The sequence below is a fragment of the Lissotriton vulgaris genome, chromosome 3_2 (genome assembly GCF_964263255.1).
Source record: "Lissotriton vulgaris chromosome 3_2, aLisVul1.2, whole genome shotgun sequence".
NCBI lineage: Eukaryota > Metazoa > Chordata > Amphibia > Caudata > Salamandridae > Lissotriton > Lissotriton vulgaris.
This window is the reverse complement of record NC_141690.1, coordinates 198,110,840-198,126,182: the sequence shown is the minus strand read 5'-3', so window position 1 is coordinate 198,126,182 and position 15,343 is coordinate 198,110,840. Positions and strand designations below refer to the sequence as shown.

Here is a 15,343-nt window from a genome sequence, read left to right as displayed (position 1 = left end):
GTTTATCGGCATTAAATGTAGCGCTAACCAGGTATTTCGCAGGTTCCATTACGCCTGATAAAATCACGACTTAGCAATGTTTTGCATGGGAGGTGGATCAAAAGGCTAGCTCCACCTCTCCCTATTAACAAGGTTTTCTCTAACTGTTGGTTATATCGTTGGTATTCCTATCGCCGCTTTTGCTGGGATTTCTATCCCCTCGGCGATGAGCGTTCTAAATATTGCGCGGACCGGGCGATAGAATCCAGCTTTAGGCGGCGTTAGAATTCTGCACGCTATATGGGGCCAGCGATAATTATCGCTGCCGCTTGCTGATATGCCCTGTAGTTAGTATCCAGTGGTCAACTGCTTGGAGACATTGTCCAAGGTTGAGGTCTAGTCAGTTTTTGGTTCATCAAGCTCATAGTAACTGTTGTGGTTGAAAGAGATGATAAGTCAGGGAAATGAGGCAGCTCTCAGTTTCGAAGAGTACCATGTTATGCAATATTGTCAACTGTCTATAGCAATTTGTTATGAGATACATCATCATAATAATAAAGACCACTGAGAGGAAGAACATACACCAGCATCCCCATCGTACATTACTCTTATAACATACATCATCTGCCCATCCTCAAAAGTATCTATACAGGCTAACAGCCACTCAATCTACCTCTCCACCCCTCTCTCTCCCAGCCCATTTGACCCGCTATAGGCATGTGCTCACGATGAAGTCGAGGTCTCCGTCACAACCATCTGGAGACCAGCCCTGCAAATGAGTTCAGGAAGACGAGCGGCCAAGAAATCCACCCCTCGGACCCTTGTCATTTAGGTTTCAAAGCCTTTCACACTTTATGAAATTTCGTCTGCAAATCATGAATAATAGATGAATGCTTCTTCATAGCATAAATGGATCAAATCTTATCCCACCACACATGCATACGCGGCACATCAGGTTGCTTCCATACCTGCGCTAAGGTCAATCGAGCAGCAATCAGAAGTTGAGAAATGAGTTTACCCCTAGGTGTTAATAGGAAAATAAAGTCATCTCCAGGATCACCCAACAATATGACTAGCGGATTGAGTGGGAGTTTAGTGCCCGTGATCTGCCGTATGTGTGTCTGCATATCCCCCCAATATCTCTGACTATTCGGGCAAGACCATCACATATGTATAAATGTGCTTCTCTCTCCACAACCCTTGCAGCAGACCTCCAAAATCCCAACGTTGGCATGTACCCGCGTGGGAGAAAGATATCATTGAGTCAATAGCTTAAAGGCATTCTCCTTGTAAGCCACACTAAGGGGGGACTTCGCCGCCCAATGCCGGATGTTGGCTCATTGAAATGTCCCTTTGCAAATTTCACTCCCATTGGGCCATATACTTATGCTTATGCAGTAAATGGAGGTCTAACAAGCAGCGTTGGAGCCACATGATGCCTTAATGTGTGACTTTGTTAGCTAATAAGCTTTCCAATGGTGTCTTCTTCCTCGCAGCCATTGGGACAACTTCACGTGAACCAACGCAGTATAATAGTGGTGTGATCCTATAGTGCTCCTGAGTGTCAAGATGCCATTGCTTCGAAGGTCCGCATTAGTGACGAGGCCCCCGTCCAAATATACCTCCTCTAAAAAATGTGGTGTCCCAGCATCCCAAGCGGCAAACCACAGGTCCTGGTAGAAAATCAGGATTATAAGTGATAGGGGACAAGGAGAAAATCAGGATTATGAGTGATAGGGGTCCTGGTAGAAAATCAGGATTATGAGTGATAGGGGACAAGGAGAAGGGAAAAGTGGTTGAATCCTTTACTCCTAACCACCTGTTGGCAATAGTCCAGAAGAACTACTGTGGAAGGCAGGGGTGAGACGGTTTGCTTCCTTGCTCTCTGGGGTATTAACAATAAGCTGTGGAGTGGTATTTTCGAGTATCACACTTCGATATGTAACCATCCCTTCAGCAATCCCCCTGAATGCCATTCCAGTGCAGGGCAAATCTGTGCCGCATGGACACAGGTGTGAATATTTGGGAGGCCCAGTCCCCCTTGGGCTATTGACTTCAATAGTGTAGCTCGTGGGACTCTGGAAAAGTCTTTCCTTCATTCAAAAGAGAGCAACGTTTGTTGTATATCATCTAGGATACAATTGTGATGATGCAACAGGAGACACTGCACCATGTAGAAAAGGCAAATTCATACTTGTACTCAAGCCAGGAAATCTCTAACTTCCCGCACTGATGAAGATCTTCAAATTAATGCCTGCAAAACAGGGGGAATATTGGCTCTATAGAGCTGGGTCGATTTCTGCATCAAATGTATGCCTAAAGACCGGATGGGTCCCCGGACCACCTGAGGCCATTGCCCTCTATCACCTTATGAGCCTCCTGATGTTGCCCCACTACACTGATTCCCTTGGACTTTGGCAAATTAACCTGAAACCCTGAAGCCACAGTAAAGGCCACCAACTCCTCCTTAAAGGCAGGGAGGGAGTTTGTGTGGTCTGTTAGAAAACATATAATGTAATTTACGTTCAATGCCAGTTTAAATTCTTGAGCCCCACCTGTAGCCCGTGAATGACGGGATTACGCTATATCCTCTGTGTCAGGGGTTCCATGGAAAGTGCAAACATTGAGAGGGAAATGGGACATCCCTGGCGGGTAGCACAGGAGAGGTGTAACTTCAAAGACAGTTCTCCGTTAATCGTCTCTGGCGGTTGATAGTTCGCCATAATACATTTGAACATGTTGAGCTGAGTTCTCTGTAAAACTTTGCGCAGAAAACCCCAGTTGACCCTATTGAAGGTCTTCTCCACATCTTGCGAGATAAGGGCCATCGATTGCTTTTGCCTCTCCGCAGCCTCCAAGATGGTCGCCAGTCTAGTGTTGTCCCTAGCATGTCGCCCCTCTATGAACCCGCTCTGTTGCTGAGAAATATTTTGAGGCCAAAATTTTGCTATACTAGTCAGGAAAATTGTGGTAAATAATTTTAACATCAATATTCAATAAAACAATTGGCCAGTATGAGGGACAGAGCAACAAATCCTGATCGGGCTTCAAAATGAGCGTTAGCCTGGATTCCAGTATATATATTGTGTAACCATCCCTGTATGGAGAATATGATTAAAGGCTGTAGCCAGCGGTGCCACCAACAGACCTATGTAGGTCTTGTAAAATGATGCCGGGGGTGCGTCAGGTCCAGGCAGCTATCTCATCAGGGAGACGTTTTATCACCGCTAAGACCTCCAGTTCAGTTATCTGCTCCTCCAACCCTTAACAATTGTCCCTCAACAAAGGACATTCAAAAACCTCCAAGTATTCATCCTGAACATACGGGTTCAGACCTGGTTCTTAAAACAGGGAGTGATAATATTCTCCAAACACAGAAAGTTTGTCCAGGGTTTTTGTGTGGGCCTTTCCCTTCCGCGTCTTTTAATTCCTGAATCAAATTTCAAGTGAGGAGTTGGCGGAGCTTGTAGACCAAAAGACTATTGGCCTTATAGCCATTTTTATAAAATTTCTGTTTAACGTACAAAAGTTTTTTAGCTGCCTCTTGCATCACCACCTGCTCCAATTCACTCCTGCCCTTCCTAGAGTCCTGTATTTACGTGGGGAAGTGTCACGTTTATGTTGGGCCTCAAAACCCTCTCAAAAGTAGCGGTATGCTATCAACTCATCCAATATAATCGCTGTTGCAGACTTTCCAAATTATATCCCAGCTGACCTCAGGTGTGGAGTTTTCCTGAAAATAATGGGTAAGAGCTTCCCAAATATAGTCCCTCACCACCTGATCTCTGAGGACCACCTCACTGACCTGTCATTGCCTATTAAGTGGGGGGAGTAACATCTCCATAGTGAAACTACTTTATAAAAATATATTTTTATTGAATTTCTTTCGGTAATAACACAACTATTGGACAATTCATGAACATTTGTCTATTCAGGTTCTCAGTTTGTTCCCTTTACATGTACATTCTTCAGTATTTTTTACAATCCTTTGCTCCTTTTCCCAGCTTCTTGCTACGGTAGTCCCCTCTTTCTCTCCCTTCCCATCCGCTCTGTCTATGTCTCAGTCCCATTTACGGCTTGGTGGGTTCATCCATAAAATCCAATCATAATGTCACATCCAGTTTCCCCAAACCTTTCTGAATTTGCCTGGGCATCCTCTAATTTTATATGTCACCCTTTCCTCTGCCATACATTGGTCAATCCCTATGTTCCACTCCTATAGTGTTGGTGCATCCTGTGCACCCAAATGTTGTGCTACGTCTCTCTTCGCCACCACTAATCCCAGAGCACTGAACAGTAGTTGATTTCCTTGGTATGTCTACTTCACTGTTTATTCCTAGTAGGAGGAATTTCGGGTCTAGGGGGAGGGAAACCTGGAGCACCTCATTAAGTTCTCTAAAAATCTTATCCCAGTATCTTGGGGCATGTCCATAGTGTGTGATAAAAATCTCCCATCTCCCCCTGGCACCTCAATCAGTTTGGATTTCCGGCTCGTCCTATTTTATGGAGCTTGGCCCTATCGCAGTAGATCCTGTGTAGTATCTTATATTTGGTAAGTCGTTGTCGTACCCTGATTGCCACCTCTCTGGGATGCATAAGAGCAGCTTCCCAGTCTACGTTCTCCATTTCTCCCACTTCCTCTTCCCATTAAACTCGGAGTTAACCTAGGCATGTTGTTTGAAGTGTTGGGTGGTCTGGAGTTGATATTCCGTGAGGAATGTGGGAAAGGATTTTAGAGCCCCTTTATCTATGATGTCTCCCACTGTCGAGATTGCAACTATGTCCCATTGTCTGAAGCCTTTCAATTTCCCTATTTCTCTCAGCCAATTCCCTTTCCAGAGTGGTGTTGCTTTAGTCACCTTATGGTCCCATCCTAGGGTCATAGTAACCCTTTCGCACGCTTCCAGTGTGGTTTGTGTGGCTGGGAGGAGGCTGTATTTCCCTGATCCCTCATAGAGGTAGTGGGTGAACGTGCGCTGTGACAGTGTTTCTCTTTCTAACTTATATGTGGGGTGATCCCCAGCTGCATGTATTCAGTCATTTATGGGTATTAGATGTTCGGCCCAATAGTCTGCTTCTATGTCAGGTACTGCGAGACCCCCATTGAATGGGTTTCTCTGTTGTGTGCGTAACATTATTTGTGGGTGTTTACCCAGCCAAAGCAGCGAACGCAGCTCAGCCTCTATACCTCTGAAAACTGTCTGCTGGAGATGTTCTGTAGGGCATAGAGGAACTCTGGCAGTGAGATCATTTTAAACATTGCAGCCCTTCCCATTATCGTGAGTGGGAGTGTTTTCCATTTTTCAACGTCCTATTTAAACTTATGTGTTATTCGTGAAACGTTGTGTTCTTAACAGAGGTTCTTATCTGTTGTGAGAAAAAATCCCCAGGTGTTTAAAGGCTTCCTCTACTGTCTTCACGTCCTACGGTGGGGAGGCCAGTGTTTCAGAGATCTGGGACTGTATGTCAACGACTTGTACCAATTTTCCTTGTAGCCTGAGTGTCTACCATATTCGACAATGGTCTGGAAGACAGTGTGGATCGAGCTTTCGGGTTTGGTTATGTATAGCAAGATGTCGTCTGCATATAGAGATATTTTTTCTTCTCTTGTGTCCTCTGCTGTGATCCTAAAGCCCTGAATTTTGGAGTTCTGTTGAATCCAACACGCCAGTATCTCTATCGCTAGTGCAAACGGCACAGGAGATAGGGGGCATCCCTGCCTAGTCTCCCTACCAATTAGGAACTTCTGCGATGTCCTACCGTTCACTCTCACCATTACTCTAGGAAGATTATACAGCAGAGCCACCCATTTTCAGAATTTTGGTCCAAGACCAAATCTGACCAGAGTGGCCTTCTCAGTGTCTAGTGATAGGAATGTATGACATTACAACGCATGCTATTACAACGCATGCCATTACAACGCATTTTTCACAACGCAAAAACCATTACAACGAGTGCTATTACAACGCATACCATTACTACGCAATGTAATTAGAAACCATTAAAAGTACCATTACAACGAAAAACAATACTACGCATACCATTACAATGCATAAAAAAAAAAATTTTTTAAATTTTGTAAAATAACTCCTGGCACAGGATGCCGGGAAAATAGGGGTTTTGGGTGGGGAAGTGTATTGAAATGTGTAACGCAACTGAGCACATGTTTTTAAAATCACGGACATTTTTAAATAAATTAATACTCATGTATTAAAATTAATACTCGAGTATTAATTGAGTACCATTCAACATTTTTTTAAAACAATTTCAACATCAGAAACGAAATGAAGTTAATTTTAAAACTGTTAAAAAACAAAGAATACTAAGTCATCAGGAAAATAATCAATAAACCATAAAAAGAGCCACCATATTAAGACCTTCGTGAAGAACAAGTCCCACAACAGTTTTCATGACGAGAACAATAACCCACAGAAAACAAAATGGAGGAGTAAATACTGACGAACATATTAAACAGTAACTTTAATATAATTAAATTAAAATAGAGGTTCTCACATCAAACAAATCCCAAATAAACACAAAAAAATGGAATATCTTCATGAAAAAAATGGTGACAGACACAAAAAACTATAAATAAAGCTAAGCCACCATTTTGAAGCCAGTGGTCAACAGACTACGAGCGAGAGCAGACAGATTTTACGCAAACTCTAAAGTTCACAGAAAAACGAAGACACTGCAATTGCCAAACAACAATTCTCCAAAAAACAAGTAAGTATAACACATTTAACTAAGAATATTATCTCGAAACAAATTAATATTCAAACATTTTTAAAATAGAATCATTATTTTTCACAGTTTTGTTCACACTTGAAAATCGAAAAACCAACGAACAGAATATTGACAAGCAATTAAAGCAATTAGAAGTAAGTACATTTGTAAAAAAAACATTAAAAGGAGTATGTCACACAAAGTGTAAATTACTTAAAAAAATAACTCAAGAAAAGCAAAGATATGAAGCACAGTTGTATTTTTTTACAACTCTTGATAAAACAGTGTGTTTTAAAATTGAAAAGAACAATGCCAAAACTAAATCTTTTTTCAGAAAAATGTAAACATATTATCAAAGCTAAACCATGTCACGTTTTCATAATTTCAGCAAACTAAAATATTTGTGGAACAAATCTTTTAAAAAAAGAGATTGAATAAAGAACACAAACAAACTATAACAACATCTCTTTCCAAGGTAGTGCATGATAATTCAGAAACAATAAGGTAAATCAGTAATGAATACATTTTTATAACATTTTTGGAAAATTATCAGAATTAATTTTGCAACTGTTTCGGAAGTAAAATCTATTAAACGTGGAATAAAAAATCGAAAAAAAATGTATGTCAAAATTTCTTAAAGCATGACATCCATGACCTAATGAAAAAATATTATATGCTAAAAATAGAGAATTAATAAAATGAAAATAAACACTCTTTTTACATATATCCCACTACAAATATCAACTCCAAAAAACGAAAAACAACCAGCTGAAGACCATCTTCTTCTGAAAACGAGACCATCTACAATACAACTAAAAATAAATACTAAAGGTAAATAGTATTCAAAAATGTAATAAGAATAAATTAATCACTTTTAACTCCTCATAGATTTACATCGTAAATAAGCACAAAAAACTTATATTATCTTTTTCATTTTGTTACAGCTAATCAAATTCGAAGGTCAACAAAGCAACAAGAGGATCAACAAACTACATCTCCAGAAAGCAACTTAAAAAAAGGTAAAAGTGCTGGATAATGTAGGAGTATTAATTAATATTCTAACTCCAGGGGGATGTAAAAGTAGGGTAAGTGCTGGATAGTGTAGGAGTATCAATTACTATTCTAACTCCAGGGGGTGTAAAGGTAGGGTAAGTGCTGGATAGTGTAGGAGTATTAATTGCTATTCTAACTCCAGGGGGGTGTAAAAGTAGGGTAAGTGCTGGATAGTGTAGGAGTATTTATTACTATTCTAACTCCAGGGGGATGTAAAAGTAGGGTAAGTGCTGGATAGTGTAGGAGTATTAATTAATATTCTAACTCCAGGTGGGTGTAAAAGTAGGGAAAGTGCTGGATAGTGTAGGAGTATTAATTACTATTCTAAGTCCAGGGGGGGTTTAAAAAAACAAAACCTTAACATTTCTAATATTCTTTTTCAAAATTTTCTTTACATTTCAGATAATGTCCACAGATAAGACAGCCAAATGTATAACTTCAAGGAAAGGAAACCGACTGTTGAAACATGCAGGGTACATTTTGTGCAAGGAGAGAATAACAGAACTAAGAAGACATTGGAGGCGTGTGCAATATTACTCAAGCCATTGCAAAGGCAGAGCAGTTACTCTGGGTGACACAGTTATTAAAGCATCTGAACATAACCACTTTGCCTCTGCAATGGAAATTGAGGTAAGAGAGACAATAAATGAAATAAAGGAAATTACAAGCACCTCCAATGACTCCTTTGGTTCTATTTTGAGGGAGGTTGCTCAGCATGTCCCTAGTCGTGTTGCTAGCAGTATGCCTATCATACCTAATCTGAGGAGAATAATTCAAAGACAACAACAGGCAAGTAACCCACAAAGAATTACACCTCAAACCTACTCTGATATTCAATATCCTCCTGAACTCTCTGTTTCTTTATCTAACTAACCTTTCATCCTACATGACAACCAAAACCCTCAAAAACAAATAATTATCTTTACCACACCCCGTAATCTAGCCAAGTTAGAGAATAGTGAAATTTGGATGATGGATGGGACATTTAAAAGCACGCCCCATCCATTCACCCAAATATACACTATTCATGCAAAAATTAACAATACTGTAGTCCCCTTAGTTTACAGTTGGCTACCTAATAAACAATCCACAACGTACACTGAACTTTTGACAGTGATTAAATCAAAAACATCAAACAGAAGTCCTAGGAAAATAATTATTGATTTTGAATTAGTAATGATAAATGTTATTACAAAAACGTACACGGATACCCAAATTCAGGGATGTTTTTTCCATTTTTCCCAGGCATTTTGGCGTAAAATACAAAAAACAAACCTAGTTGTGGATTACGCATCAGCTAGCAGACTGCAATTCGAATTAAAAAAACTAACTGCACTTTACTTCGCTCCTCTTGATAGTGTAGACGAGTACAACACTGCAATTACAGAATCAGACTTTTACACAACAAACAACGAAAAATTGGCATCCTTACTAAATTATTTTGAAGACACATGGATTGGGCATCTAAGCAGGTCGGGTCGCAGGAGGAAGCCACGTTTCCATGTGGAGTGGTGGAACTGCTACACAAGCTGCTTAGAAGGAGGAGCAAAGACAAACAATGCCATAGAGGGATGGCACAACTCCTTCAACCACACAATTGGATAACCTCACCCTAATTTTTATCATTTTTGGGAAACTTTGAGGAAGGAGCAAAGTTTCCAAGAAATGAGAATGTCACAGGCAATAAGTGGTAGTCTAAACCCACGCATTTCTAAAAGATCAAAAGAAATGTCTGAAAGACTATTGGGTGCATTACAACAATTTACGTTGTGTGTGGCTTCACACTACCTGGATAATGTTGCTCACATACTACATTACTAACTCTACCTACTCCATTACTTTCCTGTTTTACCCTAAATTAAATAAACAATTAATTTAAATTGTCATTTAAAAAAAAAATTGAAAAAAAGATAAGTCGGGTCACCTTACCTTAGATGTCTTCTTTTTTCTTTTCTTTTCTTTAATAATCCAAACCATATCCATTCTTTTTTTAATCCAAACAAAAATCCAGCAAAAAAAAAAAGTCAATCGGTAATTCTTCTTTTTTAGTTACCTTCACCAAAAAAGAAAAAAAGATCCATTCCAATAACTTGGTAATCCATTGCAAAAAAAGAGACCTTTGGAAAAAGATCGATTCACCAAAATCCAACAAAAATAAAAAAATCTTCTCCAAATCCAAACGATCGTGAAGTGGAATTTAATAACAAACAACGATCCTTCTTCTTTCTTTAATTAAAAATCTAAACCTTCAAAATCCACATTTAAATCAATCCCAAAAACATAGAAGGCTTCCTCGATTCCAAAAATGTAAAAAAAAACAATCCATTTTCCCAAGAATTATTCCAATCCTCCGAAATCGATCTTCTTCTTTCATCGTTCTTTTACAAACAGATTTATTTTTCGAATAATTACTTACAAAAACAAGTAATTACAGTGTAATAAACTTTTAAATTTATATAAAACAATCATATAATTTTTCAAACAAATAACACGTGACCCGACAACGGCATACTCTAACAACAAGATCGGCGACATGCTAAAAACCTAACAACAACAGATATATTTAACTTATCTAAACCTCCCTCTTGTATCCTTGCTATAAATGGCACTCTCAACAACATTCACATTATAAATAAAGTTTTAAAAGTTTCCTACCTTAGCGCAGGTCTCCTTGCTTCTGCTCTGTCCAGCGACGCTCCTCAATTTGGCTGCAATGAATCACGTCTACGCGTATACGTCATCCGGAGCTATGAAAAAAGAAAAAGGACAATTTATTTACTATTTATTTTTAATACTTATATATGTTTAAAAAATATATTTCTTACTTATTAAAATACATCAAAATACTTATATATATATATTTTTTTAATTTAAAAATGTATACTTTAATAAAACAAACATTTTTAAAAAAAAGCATAAATGGTCTCGCATTCAAATTATTATGTTTTTCATATATATTATTAACTGTACTACTTATAATTTAAACATGTAAATAATTTGTAAATGATGTTCTTACCTTTATGATGCTCCCATTTGCTTCTTTTCCATTCCGCATTACACTTCAAATGAGTTCATAAATGATACACACGGAAAACATATCGACAACTATGGAAATAAATGAAGGACAAAACATTACAATGTAAAAGCATGAGAAAATATCTTAAATTAATTTTATAAAATATTTTTACTATGTCAATTATTTTTTTTAATTAATAAAAAATAAAGAACAACATTAGAAAAATATAATTAATTTGTTTAAAATATTAAAAAAGTAAAACAATTTGAATTAGATTATTTTGCAGATAAAGTATTTTTTTAAATTACAATACATACTTTTATGTGGTTATAAAAGTAGGGTAAGTGTTGGATAGTTTAGGTGTATTATTTACTAATCTAACTCAAGTTGGGTGTAATATTATGGTAACTGCTGGATATTGTAGGAGTATTAATTACTATTTTAACTCCAGGGGGGTGTAAAATTAGGGTAAGTGCTGGATAGTGTAGGAGTATTAATTACTATTCTAACACCAAGGGGGGGTAAAATTATTGTAAGTGTAGGAGTATTAATTACTATTCTAACTCTAGAGGGATGTAAAATTAGTTTTAAGTGCTGGATAGTGTAGGAGTATTAATTACAATTCTAACTCCAGGGGTGTGTAATAGAAAATTAAGTGCTGGATAGTGTAGGAGTATTGATTACTATTCTAACTCCAGGGGGGTTAAAAAGTAGTGTAAGTGCTGGATAGTCTAGGAGTATTAATTGCTATTCTAACTCCAGGTGGGTGTAAAATTAGGGTAAGTGATGGATAGTGTTGTAGTATTAATTACTATTCTAACTCCAGGGGATGTAAAAGTAGGGTAAGTGCTGGATAGTATAGGAATATTAATTACTATTCTAACACCAGGGGGGTGTAAAAGTAGGATAAGTGCTGGATAGTATAGGAGTATTAATTTCTATTCTAACTCCAGGGAGGTGTAAAAGTAGGGAAAGTGCTGGATAGTGTAGTAGTATTAATTACTATTCTAACTCCAGGGGTGTGTAATAGTAGGGTAAGTATTGGATAGTGTAGGAGTATTAATTAGTATTCTAACTCCAGGGGGGTGAACTCCAAGGGGGTAGAAAATTAGGGTAAGTGCTGGATAGTGTAGGAGAATTAATTACTATTTTAACTCCAAGGGTGTGTAATAGTAGGGTAAGTGCTGGATAGTGTAGGAGTATTAATTAGTATTCTAACTCCAGGGGGATGTAAAAGTAGTGTAAGTGCTGGATAGTGTAGTAGTATTAATTACTATTCTAACTCCAGGGGTGTGTAATAGTAGGGTAAGTATTGGATAGTGTAGGAGTATTAATTAGTATTCTAACTCCAGGGGGGTGTAAAAGTAGGGAAAGTGCTGGATAGTGTAGGAGTATTAATTACTATTCTAACTCCAAGGGGGTATAAAATTAGGGTAAGTGCTGGATAGTGTAGGAGAATTAATTACTATTTTAACTCCAAGGGTGTGTAATAGTAGGGTAAGTGCTGGATAGTGTAGGAGTATTAATTAGTATTCTAACTCCAGGGGGATGTAAAAGTAGTGTAAGTGCTGGATAATGTAGGAGTATTAATTACTATTCTAACTCCATGGGGTTGTAAAAGTAAGGTAATTGCTGGATAGTTTAGGGGATTTGTCAAATTAGGGTATTAGGAGTATTATGAGTATTAATAACTATTAACTCCTGTGGGGTGTAAATAATATTTATATTAAAAAAAAAAAATCAATTTAATATAGGATAATAAATTATTTAATTATTATTATTTTTTAAATAAAAAAAACGTACTCATACTTACGCTGTAATAGCATGCGTTGTAATAGCATCTGCGTTGTAATAGCATGCGTTGTAATTGCATGCATTGTTCTAGATCTTACGTTGTTAAAGATTTGCTGTAAAGGTAGTGCATTGAAAAAGTTGTGTTGTAATGGTTGTTCCCCAGTGATAGGAATATGTGTGGGGTGTCTCGCTTGCTAGCTGCCGTTATCCAATTATGTGTTCTCCTGAGATTCCACCTAGTCTCCCTACCGGGCATGAAGCCCGATTGGTCACAATGGAGCAGTGATGGTATGACGCTTCTTAGTCTTGTGGCCAAGATGGTCATTAGGACCTTCACTTCAACATTTAGGAGGGAGATTGGACATCTGTTCCTCTCCTTATCCTCCTTATGTATGGTCACAATTGTGGCAAGTGGGAGCTCTGGAGGGAGTATCCCATCCTCAAAGGCATCTTGAAAGAGGTTGAGCAGGTGGGTACTCAGGAGATCTGAACATCTCTTGTATATTCCTCAGGCAGGCCATTAGGCCGCGGGGTTTACCCTGTGCGGAGTTTCTTTACTGCCCCTTTGACCTCCAGCAGGGTCAAGTCCTTGTCTAGTGCCTCTCTGTCTGTCTCTTCTAAAGATGGGGTCTTTATTCTGTCAAATAGGTCTCTATTTCGGGGATATCAGATAAGGGTTTATCTTTATAGAAGTCTTTATAGTATGTGACAAACTCTGTAGCAATCTGTTCATCTGTTATGTGTTCCTGTTCGTGGCCATCTACTATGGACAGAACCCACCTGTTTTCTATTTATTTTTTGCCAAGACAGGCCTAGAGTTTCCCAGCTTTGTCTCCTGCATCGAATAGTCGATGGAGAGTTGCTAAATGCTGATCCCTAGCCGCGTTGTGCGGTAGGTCGCTATACTCCTGTCTAAGTGTCTCCATTCACCGAGTGAGCTGCGTGTCGTGTCTTGTGATTGTCTGCTCTTCTAGCGTCAGGAGTTGGTTTTTTATTGTCATTTTCCGTTCTACTTCTTTTTTCCATTCCCACGCTATGCCGCTTTGCACCCTATCTCTTAAGACCGCTTTGTATGCCTCCCAGAGTGTGACCCTTGATTCAACCGTTTTCTTTAAAGAAGAGCTCAGTGTCGGCCCTTAGAATGCGGATAATGGATTTGTTTTTTAGGTCCCAGGCCGTGAGCCTAGATTGTGGTTGCTGTTTCTGATTACTGTTCCCCAGCTTAATCCACAGTGGTGAGTGATCAGACAGTCCTCTGGCTAGGTATTCTATTTCTTGGACCTCCCCCACTTCACCCTTTGGAATAAGGATGTTGTCTAGCCTCGAATACACCTTGTGGGCCCAGGAAAAGTATGAGTATTGTTTGGCCTGTGGTTTCTGTGCCCGCCATACATCTACCAATCCCATTGTGTTTGCAAATTGCGCCAGTGCTGTAGGTGGGGTCCTCGGTGGCCTGCCTCCGGTGCGGTCTAGGGACTTGTCCATCATGTCGTTGACGTGCCCTCCTATCTTATGTAGTGAGGCCAGGGCTTCCACAAGGATTTCTGTGATTTTGTATAGTGTGCGTGTCTGCAATCACGGTTTACACATGAATACATCAAGAAAAATTGAGAGGTCAATTCTGGGGAGGTCCTGAGGAAGGTGGCGTTTTTCCACCGAAACGCGCGTCGACCCAGTGCGGAATCTCATGCCTGGCATTTGAGATTCATCCTTTGGCAGAGATTTTTTTGTCATCAAAAGCTCGTCCTTGTACAGATTTTTGAGGGAATTCAGTGAGAGGAGTGAGATAGTGACAGTATGATTGTTGTGTGAGTGCTTTGTATCCAGGGGACCATACTCTTTATGAATTGTTAGTTTTCTATAGTTTTGTTATTATGTATATACTGTATGGTGAATTTTTCTTGATGTATTCACATGTGTAAACCATGAAATGATGCTAAAAAGTTATGAAAAGCATTATAAACTTTTTTGATATATATACAATACTAAATGAGCTGTCTTTTAAAAAAAGTAAAAGAATGATAAAAAAATGTTTTAAAAAAAAAGTAAATATCTTGTTGAAATAATAAATAAGTAAAATTAACTTTTTGTGGTTGTCACCAATGTACTTCTGTAATAGATCATAAAGTAATAGAAGTATAATAGTGTTGAATTACTGTGGTCAATGAGGGAAATCTTACTGCTTTGTGTTTTTTCATTCCCCTCTTTCCCTGACCTACTTTAATTTTGAGGGCGTTCCATTACTCTGCTATTGCCATGAAGGACCAAAACATTATAGCAGGCCTATTTATCTGCTCTCCTAATCCCTCAATTGGTCCTCCAAATAATACCACAGCCTGCTATTAAAAAGGATAGCCAACCCAGTGGAGAAGTGTGGCTCAATGATTAGAGCGGCAGACCCTGATGCAGAAGTCTAGCCTGAGACCAGGGTTCAATTGACCGCCTCGGCGGGTCTTGGGCTCAAAATTCCACGGACCTGATCATTCTCGCCTCGGTGCCTATTCCAATCATGGAGTCCCACTCTGCAACTCTGGGCAATAGCTTGCTTAATCTCCACAACGGCCCCCACAACGCTAACGATGCCTGGCCTCCACCTTAGGGGTGCCCTGGAGTGGACGCCTCACAGGGAAAGCCAGGATGGGTTCTACAGCGGTATTCGTACAAGCGCCTTGAGACCCTTGCGGGTGAGTAGTGCGCTATACACATATCAATTTACATTACATTACATTACCCTATTGTTATAGTTCTATAGGGCGCATGATACTGAGCTGGAAA

At 39.1% G+C, this 15,343-nt stretch overlaps 1 protein-coding gene across 1 annotated transcript in view; it reads left to right on the top strand.

Annotated features, from left to right (window-relative positions):
- LOC147725520 (uncharacterized) overlaps positions 1-15,343 on the top strand; it is a 69,606-nt gene that overhangs the window by 27,491 nt on the left and 26,772 nt on the right. Inside the window, exon 3 of the mRNA XM_086964460.1 lies at positions 7,650-7,724. Within this exon, the coding sequence (XP_086820586.1) occupies positions 7,650-7,724 (75 nt within the window). The remainder of the gene's footprint in view (positions 1-7,649; positions 7,725-15,343) is intronic.